The 18,739-nt window shown below is 37.3% G+C and overlaps 1 protein-coding gene across 4 annotated transcripts in view; it reads right to left on the reverse strand.

Moving 5' to 3' along the window:
• Positions 1–503: 503 nt before the first annotated feature.
• SNX7 (sorting nexin 7) overlaps positions 504–18,739 on the reverse strand; it is a 30,835-nt gene continuing 12,599 nt past the window's right edge. For 2 of the 4 annotated variants that reach the window (XM_086752909.1, XM_086752912.1), the window contains 3 exons: positions 15,716–15,802; positions 9,978–10,130; positions 7,104–7,775 (listed from right to left, as the gene is read on the reverse strand). In XM_086752909.1, the coding sequence (XP_086609035.1) occupies positions 7,545–7,775; positions 9,978–10,130; positions 15,716–15,802 (471 nt within the window). In that variant the 3' untranslated portion in view covers positions 7,104–7,544. Of the gene's footprint in view, positions 913–7,103; positions 9,845–9,977; positions 10,131–15,715; positions 15,803–18,739 lie in introns of those variants that run through there. The other 2 variants (XM_086752910.1, XM_086752911.1) reach the window with 2 other exon arrangements.

Below are 18,739 nucleotides of genomic sequence, written 5' to 3' on the forward strand. Positions count from 1 at the left end.
CTCTTTTTTCCTTTCTTGTCCCTTTCTCTTCCACACTGGCTATGCAAAGTGGGATGAAGTTAGGCATTACAGGAGGGTCCACCATGGAGTAAAAGGTTTGATCCTGCAAATTTCAAATGGAAGCTGTTGTGTCGGCAGGATCAGTGCTGCGACTAACATTGCATCATTGCAGAAACAGTGTTTCACTAACTGTCAGGTTTTTCTTTATCCTTTAAAAATGTCAAATTGAAGATGTTTAACAGACACGTAACTACTGCAAACTGAAAGCTGAATTAACAGTACTTGAAAGCAGCATTAATCTCACAGAACATGTTCAGCATCTTTCCATACCACGTTGCGATCGGGTGACTAGCACAATCTATTAAAATACTCCTAAAGAGCTCCTGGAAGACTATGATAGGTAATTTTACAAGTACAAGAAACTTCTCAACAAAGAGAATATAACAAGCATACTAAAATACCGAAATACTTCTTAATGACTAGAATACAGAATGAAGACAAGCTTTCCTTATTAAACTTTTTATTAAAATGGAGCTATTTTTACATATTTAAAATACTTTATATCCAAATTATGTAATATTTATGAAAACAATTGTATGCAAACACTTGCATAAAAATATGTAAAATCACAGCTAAGCAATATAAAGCAATATATAGCATGTTCCAAAATGTATTTCAGGACTAGAATACCTGAGTTTTCAGTAAGCTGGTTTCCTGCATTTCACTGATTTTAAACAGTTAAATTTAATAATGAATCTGATCTTGTATAAAGCACTTCTTTGGTTGGGAGAAACTGCATGAAGATCTGCAGAGATCAAGCAGAGATATAACTCAAGGCCTATCTTCAGAATCTTCTTCCACATGAAGATCCACTGTTTGAGATGCTAGGAAGGACTCCCATGTAGCAAGGCACTGAAAAAAAAAAAAACACAGCATCACAGGTATATAAGAATACAGCAGATAGATTTCTGTAAAACTGGTAGCCAAGGAAAAAAAGAAGGAAAAAAAAAAAAAAAAGGCAGGATACATACGCATTGTCACAAGCTGCTTTTGTGGGACTATGGTAAGAGCAAAGTATGGTTTCCCAGGCAGCTCAGTGATACGCAAAATGTTGGCGAACATGCAGAGTGAGCTGTAAAGGTCACTTTTACATGATGACAAGTGCACAGTGTGAGCATCGTAATTGTATGTGTTAGCATGGAAGATGCTAACATTAATTATGCTCTTCTTTAATCTCTCCCTTTAGTTACAGGCAAAGATCCCTTCCAAATAGAAAGCACACTGTCAGGCACAGTTACTTTGTAATCTCTGTGGATTCCTATTGTATACCCAATTTTCTTTCCAAGTTAAATTAAAACAGTTTTTTTTTTTTAAACACATAGAGAATTCATTTTCCCCCTGAGTAATGGGAAAGAAAAGGGACCAGAACGGCAGGGGGTAGGGGGCAGTGGGGAAATTGTCATCCTTACAACAAGGGGCATTTCTCTCCTCATGGAAAAATGTATTTATAATTCTACAATTTTTTTTTTTATTTGAAGCACCAAGACTGTAGGTAAGAAAATGAAAAAAAAAGATAAAATAAAACCCCCAAATTATTTGTGTTCAGTTTGGCTTAAATGAGTGTTGATAGCTTGGCAAACCATTATTAATCACAGATTAGTGTTGAAAGTCATGGCAAGGCTATCACTAGGTAACCCACGGTGTGTTGATGCTTGTCACCCAAAGTACCAGGTTTCTACTATTTCAAATCTGTTGTTACAACAGGGCAGGCAAATTCATGCAGTAATTTCATTATTTTGATGCTACTAAAAAAAGCTCCTTCAAATTGAAATGTTCTAATAAAATTTTGACTTATACACTCATACCTATTGTTCTTGACAATGCATCTTATTTACTACCTGCTGTACCAGGTTTTTTTAATGAAGAATCTGAAATATTCACAATAAATAAGTCTTCTGCAGTTTCTCAGGAAATCATAGAATCATAGAATGGTTAGAGTTGGAAGGGACCTTCAAAGGAGCAGGGACATCCCCAACTAGATCAGTTGCTCAGAGCCTCATCCAGCCTAGCCTTGAATGTTTCCATGTCTTCTTTTGTATTAAAACCTGGACAGCATACTCCATTTATCTGAACTTTGAATTAAATCAGTACCCTCAAAACAGCATCATTTCCTAAGTGAAAACTTTTGTCATAAGCTATTCAAGCCACAGTAATTTGCTATGCCCAGCTACAATGAAATACCTAGCATCCATCTCTCATTGCGTAGGAGACATTGAAAATAGACTAGCATTCATGCTGCTTGAACTTACAGCCACCCAGCTCTGCCTTATTAGACATTTCTAATGAATGACTTCAAAAATTCTGCCCTTAAATATCTTATAGCGATCTTCCAGTACCTCAAGGAGGCCTATAAGACAGGGAGAAACTCTTTAGCAGAGCCTGTTGTGACAAGATAAAGGGTAATGGTTTTAAAATAGAGGGAGGCAGATTCAGACTGGATATAAGGAAAAAATTTTTTACACTGAGAGTGGTGGAACACTGGAACAGGTTGCCCAGAGAGGTGGTTGATGCCACATCCCTGGAAACATTCAAGGCCAGGTTGGACGGGGCTCTGAGCAACCTGATCTGGTTGGAGATGTTCCTGCCCCTTGCAGCAGGGTTGGACTGGATGGGCTTTAAAAGTCCCTTCCAACCCAAACTATTCTATGATTCTATGAATAATGTTAAAGTACAAGCTCAAAAAGCAAAATGAAGAAGACATACGCGATGATCAGAATTGGGGCAATCCATTGTAACACAAAGATGCAGAACCAGGGATTCCCATAAAATTATGGGTAACAAAAGTAACAAGAAAAAACAAACAGAAGTCAGCAGCAATTATGTCTCTGGAAACATAAAAAAGTAGAAGATGTGGGTCTGCAAGATAATGTGAGAGGTTAAAACAGCCAACTGACCTAAGAGATCACAAAGAAAAAAGTATGTGGGAGCTTGTTTCTGTGTAGGATTTTGGTTGTGACCAGACATGTTACAGACTGTTCCTGTTATTCACATATTGTTCCCTAGACTATGGAAACCATGATCTACTCCCCCAATCTTTATTTTCTGATCTTGCTAACAAAATTCCAAACTAACTTCTGCTGCTTTTGCACACCACATTATGCAGCTGTTCAGAGCACATCTAAGGTTTGAATTACTGTGAAAAGAGAGGAATAACAGGATAAGATTCATGTGGAAATCTGCTTTCTTCATTGACTTTTTTGAGAAATGTTATTTTGAAATGGTAAACTTAAAATCAGGGAGAAATGGTGAAAATAGTGCTAGCATGAACAGTGATCTGCAAGTGTTGCAAACTGATTTCTGACTTAAAAGGTCTTTTTGACCTTTTGTATAAAGCCTTCAAGTTTTGATCATTAGATTCTCCCCTACTTTATGTGACACTGTGGCAGATGAGTCTATCTGAGATGCATGAGCTGCAAGGTGGCATCTTGGTTTTAAAATGTCAATGAGGCAGCTGCTAGCAATGTGTCTTCACTGCGGACTCAGATTTGTTTGCTAGAGCTCAGCCTGGATTACCCTCCTCGAAAGCTGCAAGGCACATCTGTTTTCCTAGGCTTATCCTAGGTGTGGGACAAGAAATAATCACTGTTTCTTGAAGAGTCTTTTGTTGGCAATGACTGACTTTTTTTTTCTGAACCACAGTTTAATTTATACCATATAAATGTTTTTTATGTTTTGTCATTCTGTAATTTCAGTAATGTGAATTAAAATACATACATCAGCACTGGCTGGAATGTAAAAATTGCTTTCTGTTACCTTTACAACACTGAGCCAAACTGCACATGTTAAAATTCAACCACAATATGATGCTTAACCAGATAGACAGAATCTACTGAAGTCTTCGAGACAAAGATGCAAATCATTTTTTTTTCAGTTACACAAGTTATCCAGATTGTAATTTATTCTCATTTATATAACCAGAACACATTTTCCAAAATGCAAAAGCAATGGTGGCTCATTTCACTGTCAGACATCACAGTGCTGCTACAGCTGACAAGTTTTATAATTAACCATACCAAAACAAAACTAGGTCTCTGTGCCTTAGGCTCAAGCTTTTTATATTGTGAAGCATGAACTGCATGAACGACATTTTGTTAGTGATGTATACTTCAACATTATTACAGAATGATTTTACTTCATTCTCCTGGGAAGCTGAAAACAGAGATCTAACGAGAGGATCAGCCAGCTTTCACAAAGGAGACAGAAAGAAAAAAAAAAAGAAAAAACAAACCCAGGAAATTAAGTGTACATGCATAGGATTGAAATTCATAATCCAATTACTTGTAAAAGCCTGGCAGAAGACATAAAAAAGCCTAAATACACAAAATGAAACAGCAAGATCTTAAATAAGGTCTTAAATAAGGCACCTTTACCTAAAATATTCTGATTACTACTGCAGGTCACACATCTATTCTGCAACATCATTTTCAGGAAAAAACAGCATAAAGGTTTTCCTATAGTAGAACTGTATAACTAAAAAGGAGATATAAAAATAGAACGTGTAGTAGGGATGAAAACAGCAGCAGTGTGTCACATGCCATGTGTGCTTCTGTTCCAGTTCCCTGTTTTCTGTGGTTGATATAATTTATGATGGAATTTTCTGGAGCAGAATCTGAAAAGGAAGTTTTGTGTGTGTCTGACACAGACATAAAAGTACTTCCATGGTTTCTGGGTGCAAGGAAACAAAATCTTGAGTGTATAGAAATAGTGATTCCCACTATAAAAAAGTCTTCCTAAAAGGATGTAAAATAAATTTTTGTGTTTGAAGTGAATGAGGGTTCAAAGATGGATCCTGGCTTTGAAGCGACATTGACAGAGACAAACTGGCTCAGCCATGTGGGAGCCTTTGAAAATCACATGAAGTTTGTTAGCTAAATTCCCAGGCATTGCTAAGGTAGGATGTGATCAACATGTATGAGCAGCTAACTTTTTGCTACGCAACCAAATGACTAGTTAAATACATCACTACAGAGGCCTCTAGGGCAAACAGCAAATCTCATCTATTTTTCTACAGCTTTTAGGAGATAGAGTGGTGCATAAGGGCTTTGGAATTAGAAGGAAGTTGCTGTAATGGGGTAGGAGTATTTTTTTGCTCTAATTAATCTTTTGGATCAATTTATGCCTGTACAACAATGTAGGTCAAAGAAATAAACTAAATTTTGCTAGAAATAGTTAAGAAAATCAGGAAATTATTTATATTTTTGGAAAAGAGTAAGCTGTGTCAACACCGACAAGAACCTCGCTATATCAAAGATAACGTTAGCTTTTTATCTGATTATGCTGCGAAGGTATAACAGGATTAGTTTGACATGAGAAAAATATGCTTATCCATGCACAAGAAAAAACATGTTCTTTCAATGCCAAAACTAATTAATTATCATCATACATTATGAAAAAACTCCTATATTCCTGTATTTGCTAGAGTGCCTCATGAGCATCGGAAAACCAAACTCTGGTATATTTGCTGGATTTATAGTGTCTAGCTAGTCCTTGGATTGGGTTGCAAAATCTAGCCACTTATTCTGGTGCTTTTTCTCAGTAGAATAGGTTAAGAAAGTTCTTTGCTGAGAAAAATTAAAAGTGTTTCTCTTTCTTTGATGCTGTAAATGTCCTACAGACTATAGTAAACACATGCAGAAAACAAAAGTAAAAGTTTAGTAAATGTTTAATTGCTATTACTCTTTGAACCCAGAGTTCAGCATTGCCTGGTTTGGTTTTGCTGATTTGTACCAGGAACACTTCAGACATGCTAGCTAAATAATAACAGCACCACCACCAATAACTCTGCGTCTTGTTTTGGTTTTAGTAATGCTGCATCTTTAGGGCTCTGCAGAATACCTGTATCTAAATAATGAAAATACTCCTGGTGACAATCAGCTTTCTCAGCTGTAAGCTCCACCCTGTGGACAGTTTGTGATTTTAGCTGTTGGGCAGATAACTCTTCTGGACTAAGATGTGCTATTTCAGACCACAGTGTCACACCTAATGCATGGGGAAAAGGAATAAAATAAATGGTATGCGGTTATGTCCTGCCTCTGGCTAGGATAGAGTTAACATTCACCTGAGCTGGGAGAACTGGAGCTGGCGTCCCCTATGGCTGGGGCACCCAGCTGGGGTAGGTTACTTATTAGCTAACAGCTGGGGTAAGTTTACCCAAATTGGCCCAAGGGCTCTTCCATCCCATGGGACATCATGCTCAGTATATAACTGAGGAGGGTAGTAAGGGGAGCCTCCTGCTACTCAGGAGGAAAATGAGCATTGGGATTTACTGTGAGTTATTGTCCTATATTTGTTTTTCATCTCTGTTTTGTTTTCTTCTGTTATTTCTCTTAAATTTATTTTTTGTTTCATCTCAAGCCATGAGTTTTGCTGCCTTTTGTTTACCAGTTCTCCTCTCCATCCCATTGGAGGGTGGGGGGAGTGAGTGAGAGACTGCATAGCTTGGCCCTGAGCGGGGCTAAACTACGACAGGTTAACACATGCTTCATTCAAGAACTTTTCTCTGTAAGGCAAACAAATGGATGCTGTTTACTTCAGAAATAGGAGTAAAGTTCTGAATTCTTAAAAATTAAGACTTTTTCATACTCTTTCACAAAATCCTCCCTATTTTAGTAATGCGCTTACAGTCATTATGAATAGAGTATGTTATTGGCTTTAGGACTTTTGGAATACAAAGAAACTTAAGCATGTATTCAACTCTTTTCCAGAAGCAAAGAAAAGGAAATAGAGAACTCTCTGAACTCTTGAGACCAGCTACAGGAATACCAAATGATTGGTCAGTCATGGTAATTCTCAGCTACTAAATGATATTATATTTAAATGTGTTATAACATAGCTTGTCCATTATCACATGAAAGCCTTTATTCTCACAAGCCTGCATAGGAGCACTCTGTAAATTTGCAACATTGGGCTTTAGTTAGTGTCTTTGTTACCACAACATTGAGAAAGACAAAGAGATTGTGATTCCACAGCTGTAGAAACAAAGGAACACTTCTTCTTCAAGTATATTAAATGTAGAGAGTCAATAAACTGGAAGGCTACAGAAATATCTCTATTTGTTTTTAATTAGTAAATCCAGAAATATAATTACAGGTAACACTTTAAAGTAGCACTTCATGTAACGTGAACGTTAATTCAGCTTGAGGGAGACATAACTCTTTTATGCTAGCTAAGTGATGCTTGACAAGTTGACAGCTGAATCCTTAGGCGACTACAATTACGGAAAAATCCAAACAAATGTAAGGTCATGCTCTTTCCCATATTGTGACAAAAAGGAAATAACATTTTAGAAATTCTAGTGTACTTTGGTACACTGCTATGTTGTACTTGATCACGCTGGCTTTACTTTTATACAGTCTTGAAGGACTGGATTCTCTTCTGCAAAAGCCACCAGAAAACGTCAGATGTCTGTCCCTCATTTAAGGGATGCAGAGAATGGCTGCTACCAGGAATGACCCCTGGTTAGGCTGTGCACCTGGGAAATTAAGTCAGCAAGACTGGGGAATAAGGAGGAGCACAGTGAATTGCTGCCATTGAGAAGGGAATGGGACACTGCTTGTGGAGAGGCAAGGACAGGAGTTTATCTGGGGGAGGAGGGGAAGCTGTGGAAAGGAGGAGAAGCAGGTAGTGACTAAGTGAGAAAGCAGAAGATGATTCCTCACAGGAGATGGACAGAAGAGCTGGGCAACTGAATCATATCCATGGTGCCTGGGAGCATGCTTTGGGGAAAAAAAAAAAAAAGGCAAGAAATAAGATGAGGGGTTCTACAGCAAGAAGAGGCTTAGTAAGCATCAAATGGTGCATCAAAAACATGAACGAGCAATTTGACTTTGGACATGTGAGAGAAAGTTAATGATGCAAGTAATGACTGAACAAGTGAAAAACACTGTAACAGGCACTGTATTTGTGCATGAGTTGAATGAGTGAGACTCAAACTTATCTTTAAGGTAGGATTTTGTTTTCTCCTGAAAGCATAAAAATAATATTCTGATTCTCAGGTTTCTGAGATTCCTTTTCTGAAGTTTCACTTCCAAACAGCGAAAGCAGATGCCAGGGCTGCTTTTTCCGCTGTTTTCAGGAGCGCATTACACACCTGTAGTTTGTAATATAAGGGCCTCTGACAGTAATCACTTCTCCAATAATTAACCATCAGCATTAACCACACGCCTCAAATAAACACGCACATTTTAGATCAAAACTTCCAATCTAAATATTAATTTTATAAATTTCTCTGAATGTCAGGATTAAGATAATGATTTTCTGATAAAACAAAAAAAAAAATTGGTTAGCCTCACTTTCCAAAAAAGGAGTGATACAGTTAGCACAAGGTTTTCTATTATTGCAACTGCTGCAGTAAAAGGTGTTTTTTTCTAAATCTAGATCTAACGAGATATAACAGCAAAAATATTTTATGCAGACCTTGATATTCAGGAAAAGCACCGATAAAGAATAATGTCTCAGTATAAACATTTTGTCCAGTATTTTAGAATCTGTTTAAGAAAAACCACTGGCAGTTACAGAGATAGCTGAACCATTTTCTGCAGTTTGTGACTTAATGATAGTAATTTCATGTAGAGTACGAGCTTTGGCGTTCTGAATTAAAATTCTAATTCAGCAAAAAGTATTTCTAGACAGGAAAGACAGCCAAATAATTATTTTTGTTTTAATTTAGCTAGTCATTCATTAACAAAATATTCTAATATATTTAGCATCATTTTAAGATACATATTGCTGGTATAGAGGTCAGAGATCGTCAATAACTGAAGAAAATGTAAGAGGATGCCAAAAGTTTGCTGCTTGATTTCAGAAAATATTTTGATCTTAATATGTAACAACAGATTGTCAATGTCCATGCATCTGACAGACTGTATGTTAATTAATTAGACTTGATGATCGAGAGCTCTGTCTTTTCAATTATGTTTTAACAAAATGATTTGTAAAATCAGGACACTATCATTGGCTAACGGGCAAGCCATAAAAAGTTCAGAATGCAGGACTGGAAGTTACAGATATCAACATATATCTGTCAAAATTACTAATTCATGATTAATAGATGGCTTAGTTTATTCCAATGTTTTTCCTCAAATAAGGAGAAATTACTTTTAAAAATTCAAGACATCTGGGATATTTTCAAAATGCACACTTCAATCAACAATGTGTTCCCCATGAAAAACCTTCACAGAATGCTTAACGTATTTGTTACATGTTTTCAAGTTCTCTTTCTTAGTGTATATTCTTGTAAAAGGGAATTCTTACCAAGAATATTATCTGTGGCATTTGAATTGAAAATAAAAATCTAATTTCAACCCATTTTCTTTCTTTCTAAAGTAGCACATTTCGATTATAAAAAGATTCAGTTTATTAATTGTATACACTTGCAGCATTTGTATTTTTTGAAGTGCAATAAGCTTTTCATATTGACTTCTCAAAATTGTATTGTTCTTCTTTATCCTTGTAAAGTCTGATTATTTAATTAAAGACAATTCCTTAGAGAAATAACAGCGTGGACTTCCTGAATGTACGGTCTTAAATGGCATCACATTTAAACGTTTTCCTCATTTACACAAGTTTGAGCTTTTCAGAGGGCTTCTTCATGCAGTTACAGCAAAAGGTTTCCAAACTGAAATACAGCAGCTGACATTGAACTGAGAAATATGTTCCAAATTGTTGTGGTTAGTAAAACAAGAGTGCCCTCTGTTGATGATGAACTCAGGATCAACCACTTAGGCACAAATAAAGTAAGTTTTGCTTGAAACATGCCAAATTAAGCATAACTGCCTCGCTCTTCCTGCAAAAAATGATTCTGATGTTAACATGGGTTTGAACTAAAATACAAACATTCCTCTTTACAGAAAACCCCTGAACTTCTCCACTAAAATAATCGATGAAAAAAATAAAGTTGCTGTGAGAAAGTGTTTTACCTCTTCATAATAACGGAGATTATTTTCAGCCATGTTGGTGAACGTTGATCTCATATCACACTGCATGTTTTGCTTCCACCTGTCCCAATCTGCTTTCAGAGCATTATTGGCACATTCAACTTTGTCTTCAAGTTTTCCAATCTCTTCTGAGAACTAAATATGAATTGTACACATCAACAACTATTAGTAAAGTCACCATCTCAAAAGTGACTGAAATCAAGTGATTGTAGTGCAGACAAACAGAACTGCAGAACCAAGGCTGGTATTTAAGTTAGCAGAGAAAATAATTCCTCAGGGATACATTTACATTTTATTGTTAATTAATAACTTTGTACAATTTCTCACATATTAATAACAAATTCTAGACCAGAATTAGTGTTGCTGAAGATATTTTTATTGACTGAGAAGTTAACAGACTCTTCAGTAGAATTTGATAGTAATACATCTAAAAAGGAAAATAGAGAGAGCTCTACTGAAACTGAATCAACTATACAAATTAGATTTGGCCAAAAAACTGAGAAAACCCTGACAGAACCTTTGATAACCTCAGGAGAAACAAGAATGGAGAGAAAACAGCAGAAGTCAAAAGCACAAACTTTCTGATTTCTTGCCTGTCACCTTGACACTTTTTCTTGGGGAACTAACCTCTGTGTGACTATATGAGGGAGAGAGAAATGCAGAAGCAGAGAAAGAAATTAAACCAAAGGACTTCTGCAGAGAAGAAACTCTTTCATAGTGATCTGGGATCAAAAACCTTGAGGGAAACTCTACAGATGTTATTTGCTTCTAATTACTGTAGATGCACAAAGTGACTTTTCAGCTAATGGGAATGAGTAAGTGGACATAGGCTTTCTCTTTAATGAGTCTTCTAGTTCTCCTAATAATTTTGTTACCTATTGTGATCTACTAATTAGCTGTGTCAGTGCTGGCTGGCACCCAGTCACAGCATGAGCTACACCTGCAGCTACAGTGAACGTTCATCTGGCACTGCACAGCAATTGTCTGCAGCAGGAGGGAGGCCAGGCAGAGCTGATGCTTTCATTGATATGAACTTCAGGATTCTGGGATTAACTTCCGGGATTTTCAAGGAATGCTTACGCTATTGGCACAATGCAGAAACATAAAAATTCAGAGCAGGATGTGGAAAGTCTCAGTGCGCAGCCTACACCTTGAACCATCCAGGGAGGACAGTTTTCCAGTGCAACAGCCAGCAGCGCTGCTGCCATCAGACATGAGCTAAGCAGCACTGCCTGAAATGGTCACAGAACCTGAGCCCAGCGCTTAACTCACAAACCATGGATCCCAGTTCAGTGTGACATACTAGAATCCTTCAGCTTTTAAAGTATCCAAAAACTCCTTAGCTAGTAAAACTGAAAATTTCATCTGAATGGATTTTCTCCACATTCCATGATACACAGATGAATAAACATTTTAGTTAGACTTGATTTCTACACTGATTTTCCTTGCCACACTTATAGATTAATGAAGTAGTGGTTACTAATCAAGAACAAAATGCAAAATATTATTTCCACTTTACTGAAAAGCCCAAGTTCAATTATCTAGCCAGACCAGTAATCAAACTATGGACAAAGGTCGTTTCAACTACCAACACTGTATTCAATATGAAAAGGTTAAGCCAAAGTTTAAATGTGTGGAGATTGCCTTTAAAGGAATTACAGGCAGCTGGATTTGGTATCTTGGGCATGTCCCAAGTTAACTGCCTTTCCTTCAAATACCAAAAATGAATGCACACAGAACACTGAAAATAGTGAATATTTTTAGATGATTTAGAGTAGGAAAGGCAGTTGAATTAATTTTCTGCTTTTGCAAGAAGAAGAGTCCCTATAATGAGCTAGGCTACATATGTAAAGAACTCCAACTTAGAAGTCCTGGCTGTAGCTTCCCCTTACCTTGTTCTTCATATCTTTAAGGCATTTATTTTACAGTTTGTTTTTGTCCTGCCTTTTCTAGGAACTACAGTGTAGTTACAACGTGGTGTGGACAGGCAGACTCTTTTCTACATCCCTGCCTGGATATGCAATTTAAACATCATCCTCTAAAGCCCAAAAGAAACTGTGTGTTGTATCAAGGCAAGAGTTGGGAGTTAAGGTCTAAAGACAGCATTATGCCACACTTCATCATCTCAAGTAGAGAGGTGTAAGATCTGCTCTTTCACAACTGAAAAAAAACATAAATGCCACCCTCTTCAGCTGCATGACAGCAGAAATCAAAGAATGGCTTGCTCTGAACAAAAGCACCTACCTAGTGTGTTCCTCATTTACAAGGTGTAAATTGTTACAATTTATCCTGCAAATTAAATACAATTCTCAATCAATTTTCTTACATTGATCTCACTGAGGCAGCTGCTGTTATAAATTAGATCTCCCATCAGTGATCCTTAGAGAAGGTCAGCAGAGTGCTAATCAGAGGTAGGGCAGGAAGGTGGGAGCCAGACACTGCTAGGGCAGAGTGCTAACAGACATGAACAGTATGACCTGCAGCCAGAGAGGCTTGGCCCAATTGCCAAATTACCTGGTAAGTGACACAGCATTTTACACTATCTCACTATGCAGGATAGCATGAATTTCTATCTGCTATAGTAATTAATCCTACAGCTTGATTATACTAATCTTTTTCAGACTGGAGTTAAAACATAAGACATATTCAGAATGTGATAGATTTAGCACTTCATCTTTTTACTACTCAGTTTCAAGCCTGAACACTAGAATCCTTAAGTTAGCATTTAATGCTTCTCTGGTTCTGTCAGAGCACATTATACCAAGCTTTTGTCAGAATTACTATTAGCACTAGTGGCAGTACCAAAACTGTTAAAACTCCCAAACCACAGAGGGATGCACTAGCATTGCTCTGTAAGCCTTCAGAATGGAGCGTGGGAGTGATGGAGCCACAAACTCCAACATCCTTACAAAGAGAGCTCTGGAGGTAAGAAAGATCTAGATAAGCAGGAGGACACCAAAGTCTCAGATATATCTGTCAGAGTCTGCATCCAAAATCATGGTCTTCAAACCTTCCATACCCTGAACAACTGCCTTCTTTGTGGACTAAATTTTTGGAGTGGGAGACAAGGTTTTGGTTTTCTTTTTTAAGCAGTACCACAAGCAGCTTTCTAAAAGCCTGGTGGCAGAAGCACTGGTCAAGAAAACATTCTTTCCCAGCCAATGAGCCTGACATCATAAGGTTTAATTTGCAATTCCACCCAACTTCAGCTGTGCTGACCTTGGGGATGTTTTGCATTCTCCTGCTGTATAACCTCCTGTTTGTTAAATCATGTAATGTTTGCTGTGACCAATGCTAACGATCTCACAGCCTTTTATCAGCTCTAATGACAGTCTGAGATTCCTTATCTATGGTGGAAATGTACTTCAAATGAGATTAGAGTTCATGCCACTCATTGTCAGCAGAATTTCTGGCTACTAGATTGCACTGACAAGTTCAATCTGACATCTATGAGATCATTAGAAGCTACAGGAGTTCTGCTTAGGCATAGAAATGTGCAAACTCAGCGTTTGACACCAATTCCAATAACAGTACCAATAAAATAAAATTAATAAAAATAAAATTAAAGTAAAAATTAAAACATAATGAAAAACTGATTAAGAAGTTAAGTTACTTGAATGGTTAAAAATAGCAGCACATCATTCTCTGTGGTCAAACTAGCATTAATAGAAAAAGCCTTCACCTTCTAATTAAGAAAAAGTCTTCAGGATACAGCTGCCACTCAATTAGAGAACACAGGATTTTGTGATCAGATTAGACTAACAGGCATCTGCTTTACTGCTCTCATGAGACTGCAAGGAGAATCAGGCTCTCTGAAAAAGGATTTTTTGAAATGAGTAAGAAATAGGTTGGAAAGATAAAGCAAAGATCTAAACACCTGGGTAATCACACTGTCCAAAGGCTTTAACCAAAACTGTACACATAGTTTTGGAAACACAGAAACAGTGAAAAAGACCAGGTTGTGCAAACTGATGCCAAAATTTTACTGGAAGCAAGTACAAACATCTCATTATGGAGTAAACTATTGTCAATATCAAATCAACACAGTATGATCAATATTATGCTACAGGAAAAATATTCCTTTTTTTCTGTAACAGTTCAGGAAAACACAGTGCATGCACCTTGTCCGAGGACTCCATCAGATTATAGCAGAAATACATTCTGAAAAGACCACTCCTGCCAGACAATGTTCCCTTCCCTATGGTGGACAGCAGTAAGACTAGCTGCTAAACAAGCTGTACGAAATGGCAATTCATCGCTGAGTCGCTCTGTGCAAATGCAACTGTCTTTAGCAGGCTGCCAACACACCATTCAAATGGGAAGTGCTGATTAAAAGGGATGCAACGTTAAAAAGTTGATGTAACTTAGCTGCATATGTAACTTACGCAATGACGTGTAACACTCCTTTCTTCTAAGAATAAATTCTTAGAATCATGAAGTACCTCAGGCTGGAAGGGACCCATAAGAATTGCTCTTAATAGATGCTGTGCAATGCAAGGTCTAGCGACCTTCTCCAACTAACCATGCTCCATGCATTTTATAAGTGCTTCAAACTTTATACGGAAAATAAGGACAAAGGACAGGAGAAGCAGCAGAGAACCAAAGAGATTAGAGAACCCTGCTCTTTGCAGGGGGGTTGGACTAAATGACCTTTAAAGGTTCCTTGCAACCTAAACCATTCTGTGATTCTATGAACTCAAAGGCAGTAAAATGAGAGGACAGTATAAGATAGAAGTGAACAGAATTTCTACTCCAGGAAAACAACAAAACCAGAGATACTTACTTACTGTCCCACTGCAGTACAGAGAGGCAAACTGTTACAAAATATACCAATAGCCATCATAGATATCAGACAGTGGTAATATATTCTTATTTATTCAGCTGAGTGACAAGAAATCAAATAAAAATATGCATTTCAAGTGCCAAAAACTATCTAAACAGCTCATCTTTACATGAAAGCTAATTATGACAACCCTAATATAAAATATCTGAAATGTCAAGGAGTTTCTCCTTTGATGTACTAAAAAGTTATTAAGTCATTTCTAAATATTATTTACACTATATAACACTTTGTGTTAACATCATGCCAAAAATTTTAGAAATGCCAATACCCATCCCAGAAGTTCCTTTTAATTAGCCCACTGACCCCACTGATGGGTTTGGGGATGCCTGCCCCCATGGACTACAAGCTATGGTCTGACTTCACCAGAATGAATGAAGGTGTCATACTGGAAGTAAAAAAATATCCCTGGGCCCAACCAGATAAGACAGAAACCTGAAAGAACTGAATGAGAACTTTTTATTTTTAATAATTTTAATGAACAGCTTTGTTCACTCTAACTATGTCCTCTCCCACATCAATGGAGTAGCAGCTACAAGAGCACGGCAGCAAGTCTTTCTTTTAACTCCCAGTGTGGAAGTAAACAGAAATGCTAAAAATAAGCTGCAGTACAGTCAGTGATGACAAAACACAGTTGTTGCCCACCATTACCAGTCCTGTGCCCCAGTAGCTTACCTACTGAAGTTTTGCATCTTTCTCATGATTGCCTTGGCCCAGCACGCATAGCTACAGAGGCCAAACCTTTTCAAAATAAGTGTGAGAATTATAGAGACGCTATCCAGCTACAAGACATGGCTTCAAAAGGCAGGCTTTCTTCAGGAGATTGTCTTTTGCAGTTAGAATAAGGCCTGGAAGATTTCAGCTTTCTGTACATACTCACCAGATCCTTTTCTGTCTTTTTATTGGCTAAAGCATCAACTTTGGAGTCGAGCTCACCTTGAATTTGATCTCTCCTTTTCAAAACACCCTTAATATAGAAGAGGAAAAAAAAAAAAAAAAGAAGTAAACAAGTAAACTGCACCAAATTTTAGCCATCTATTCAGAAAACCATCAAACAACCTGGCTATTTAATAAATTAAGCAAGATCACAGTATTATCCCATTTAATAATTTTGACATTATACTTTCCTCCAAAAAAACCTTTAAATAATGAAAAATTATTTTTCAATACCTGTCTTTTATCTTTTGTGTTTTTCAAGAATCTTAGTAAATCTAAAACCAGTGCTGCAAGAATCTGCCATACACAGTATCATTGCTAGTTGTATGAGAAAAACTGCAACAGCAGTTCACTTAGTATCAGCTCAACTTACTATATATTCCTATTTTAAAACAGCAAAATGAGTTTGCCAAATCTCGTGAACAAAAGTATCTTCTTTGAGTAAAAGTTACAATATAAAGTAGAATAAATGACTAAAACTGGTACACCAAGCATTACTGAAGTTGTGGCTTTAACCTTCAATATTACTTTGTAAGTGCCAAATGTAGTTCAGAAAAATCAGATAAAATGATCATAAGAAGGACAGATGTTCTAACATTGATATGTATGCTTATTTTCAGCATATGTAGTTATTACCTCCTTTAAAACTGTCTTATCATGTGTTGGATTTTAGCACAATGTCGAAAAATAATTAGGAAAGGGAAAGAATGTTACTTGTTAAACTATAAAACAGGAACAGTATTACAGATTAATTTTCCATTTCTGATGCTTATTTGCTCTATGACCTTGACAAAGCCTTACAAATTTCTCTTTGCCTTATTTTCCTCATCTGTAGAAGCACACTCAGGTGTGCCTACCTTGCAGGAACATTGCAAGGCTTTAGTACTTAAAAAAAAAAAAAAAAAAAAAAAAAAAAATAGAAGCAGGATATACATAATTACAAATCCCAAAACCTTTTACGTTACCTTGCCACAACTGGTTTTACTGCTTCTTCTGCATATACTACAGAGATTTGCAGTATTCACCTCTAGCATAGGGCATGTTGAAACAGCACAGGGCACAAGCAGCTCTACCTTCTCTAGCTGTCTTATTTGACTGAGTTCTCTTTGAAATCTTGTCACTTTAACAAACACAATAGAATAATTTAGGAGGTTAATTTTCAAATAATTTTACAATATTTCTTTTTGGACGGGTACTCACTAGAAAAAAATTGGTAAACCTGACTTTGGACAATTCTGAGTAATAGATTAGCAATACATACTAATGCTCATAAATCTATGTTAAAATAGCTCAGAATATTTTTGGTTAGATAAATGCAGAAAATGTTCAGCTGCAAGCATAGAAGCAAACCAAATATGTCTGGAACAGCTTTCCTTCATATTACAAATGCTTTCTCTTTTTTACTATTTCATTTGCCTCTTTTAAAACTGTTTGAATGACTATTTGGTAACTTTTATCACAAACACTCCTTAAATTACAAGATAAAACCAATTATTTTAATATTAATGTGCTACAACTATAGACAAGTGCTGACTTCTAATGGTAAACAGAGGGACTGTGTTTTTAAAACACATTATACTTTTGCTATTTTTTTTGTGTAATATTTAATGCTACCCTGCCACCAAACTCTCAAATAGTTGTATGTGGAACCATAATCAATTTATTGCTGCAGTTTGTACCCTGAGGCACAGCAGTCTTCTGCACTCCCCAGATTTGTTCTGTGAGTCAGTCAGGAAAGAGCCAGTCCAGATGTAAATATTTTAGCTATGAATTCATCACTTTCCCCAGTTTAAGGCTGAACTCCCAAGACTGGACAATACAAGGACTGTATTGTATTGACCACACCTACTTCTGCACGTTTGCAGGTGATCTTGGCAGCACTGCACAAAGGTCCCTGTGATGAGGGGTTAAACACACCTCTGAAAGCAGGTTTTACTCGTCTGTGACTCCCTACTGTGTTTTTAGCATGACTAGTAGTTCCCTCTCCAAATTGCGAGAGGGAAATAAGCTGTAGGAAAAATAAAAATCCATGGTGAATGAAAGGAAAGGAATAATTGTAGAACAGGAATGAGCTAGTGGAGGAAGATTTTCCTCTAGACAGGACCTCATGACAGGCTAATGCTGTGTTGCAAGCGTTGCATCAATAACACTGCAAGCAGAAAAAAAAGTGCAATGGGCAACAGCTACTTGCAATGTGTGCATGAAAAGCCAGGTAGTCACTTTGGGGTTTGTCCACAGAAACCTCTCTGTGCTCTGGAGAAAAGAGAACACCTGAGAAAGGGTGAGCCAGCCTGCACACTAGAAGGCAATGGGCAGGCAGCTTCTCAAATACCATGAAGGCTAGGATCACTCATGGGTGACAGACTTAGAAATTCTGAAAAGTAAGTTTGGAAGTGGGGGAGAGGAAGAAGACCTGCAATTGTTAGGACAGTAATCTCTTCAGACCTTTAAGCAAGCAGCACCTACCCCCAACTACCTGCAAGTACATGTAAATAATGAGGTCTGTGAGATACAGGACATTTTGTACAGCCCCTCTTTCAGTGAAGCTTGCTTTAAAGACAGCACTTATTGCAGCAGTAATTCTTAACCTCTCAGTAGCTAAGCCTTACTGAGAAACTGGCAATGCTCTGCACAGTGCCAGTAAAGGCTCAGTTAACTTGAGTCTTGCTCTACCCATGGCCGGTAACACTCAGCCCCTACTCAGAAACCACTGCAGTGGGAGCTGGGTTCCGCGCAGGAAGGCAAGAACACATACTGCAGCTTGCACTGCTCAAAACCTAAACAAAGAGGGGTTTGTACACATTTTCTGCTTTCTGGAGGCAGCAGAATGGGAATTACAACGTGCTGACTTCAGTTACTTAATTATGTTGATTATCCATGGGCACCGAGTTTATCAACTCTGTAGTCAGATTTTTTACATTCTCTCCAAGTGTAAGAAAAATACGTACATAAAGGGAAGTGGGAGCAT

Source organism: Chlamydotis macqueenii, chromosome 8 (assembly GCF_036417535.1).
Source record: "Chlamydotis macqueenii isolate bChlMac1 chromosome 8, bChlMac1.mat, whole genome shotgun sequence".
Taxonomy (NCBI): Eukaryota; Metazoa; Chordata; class Aves; order Otidiformes; family Otididae; genus Chlamydotis; species Chlamydotis macqueenii.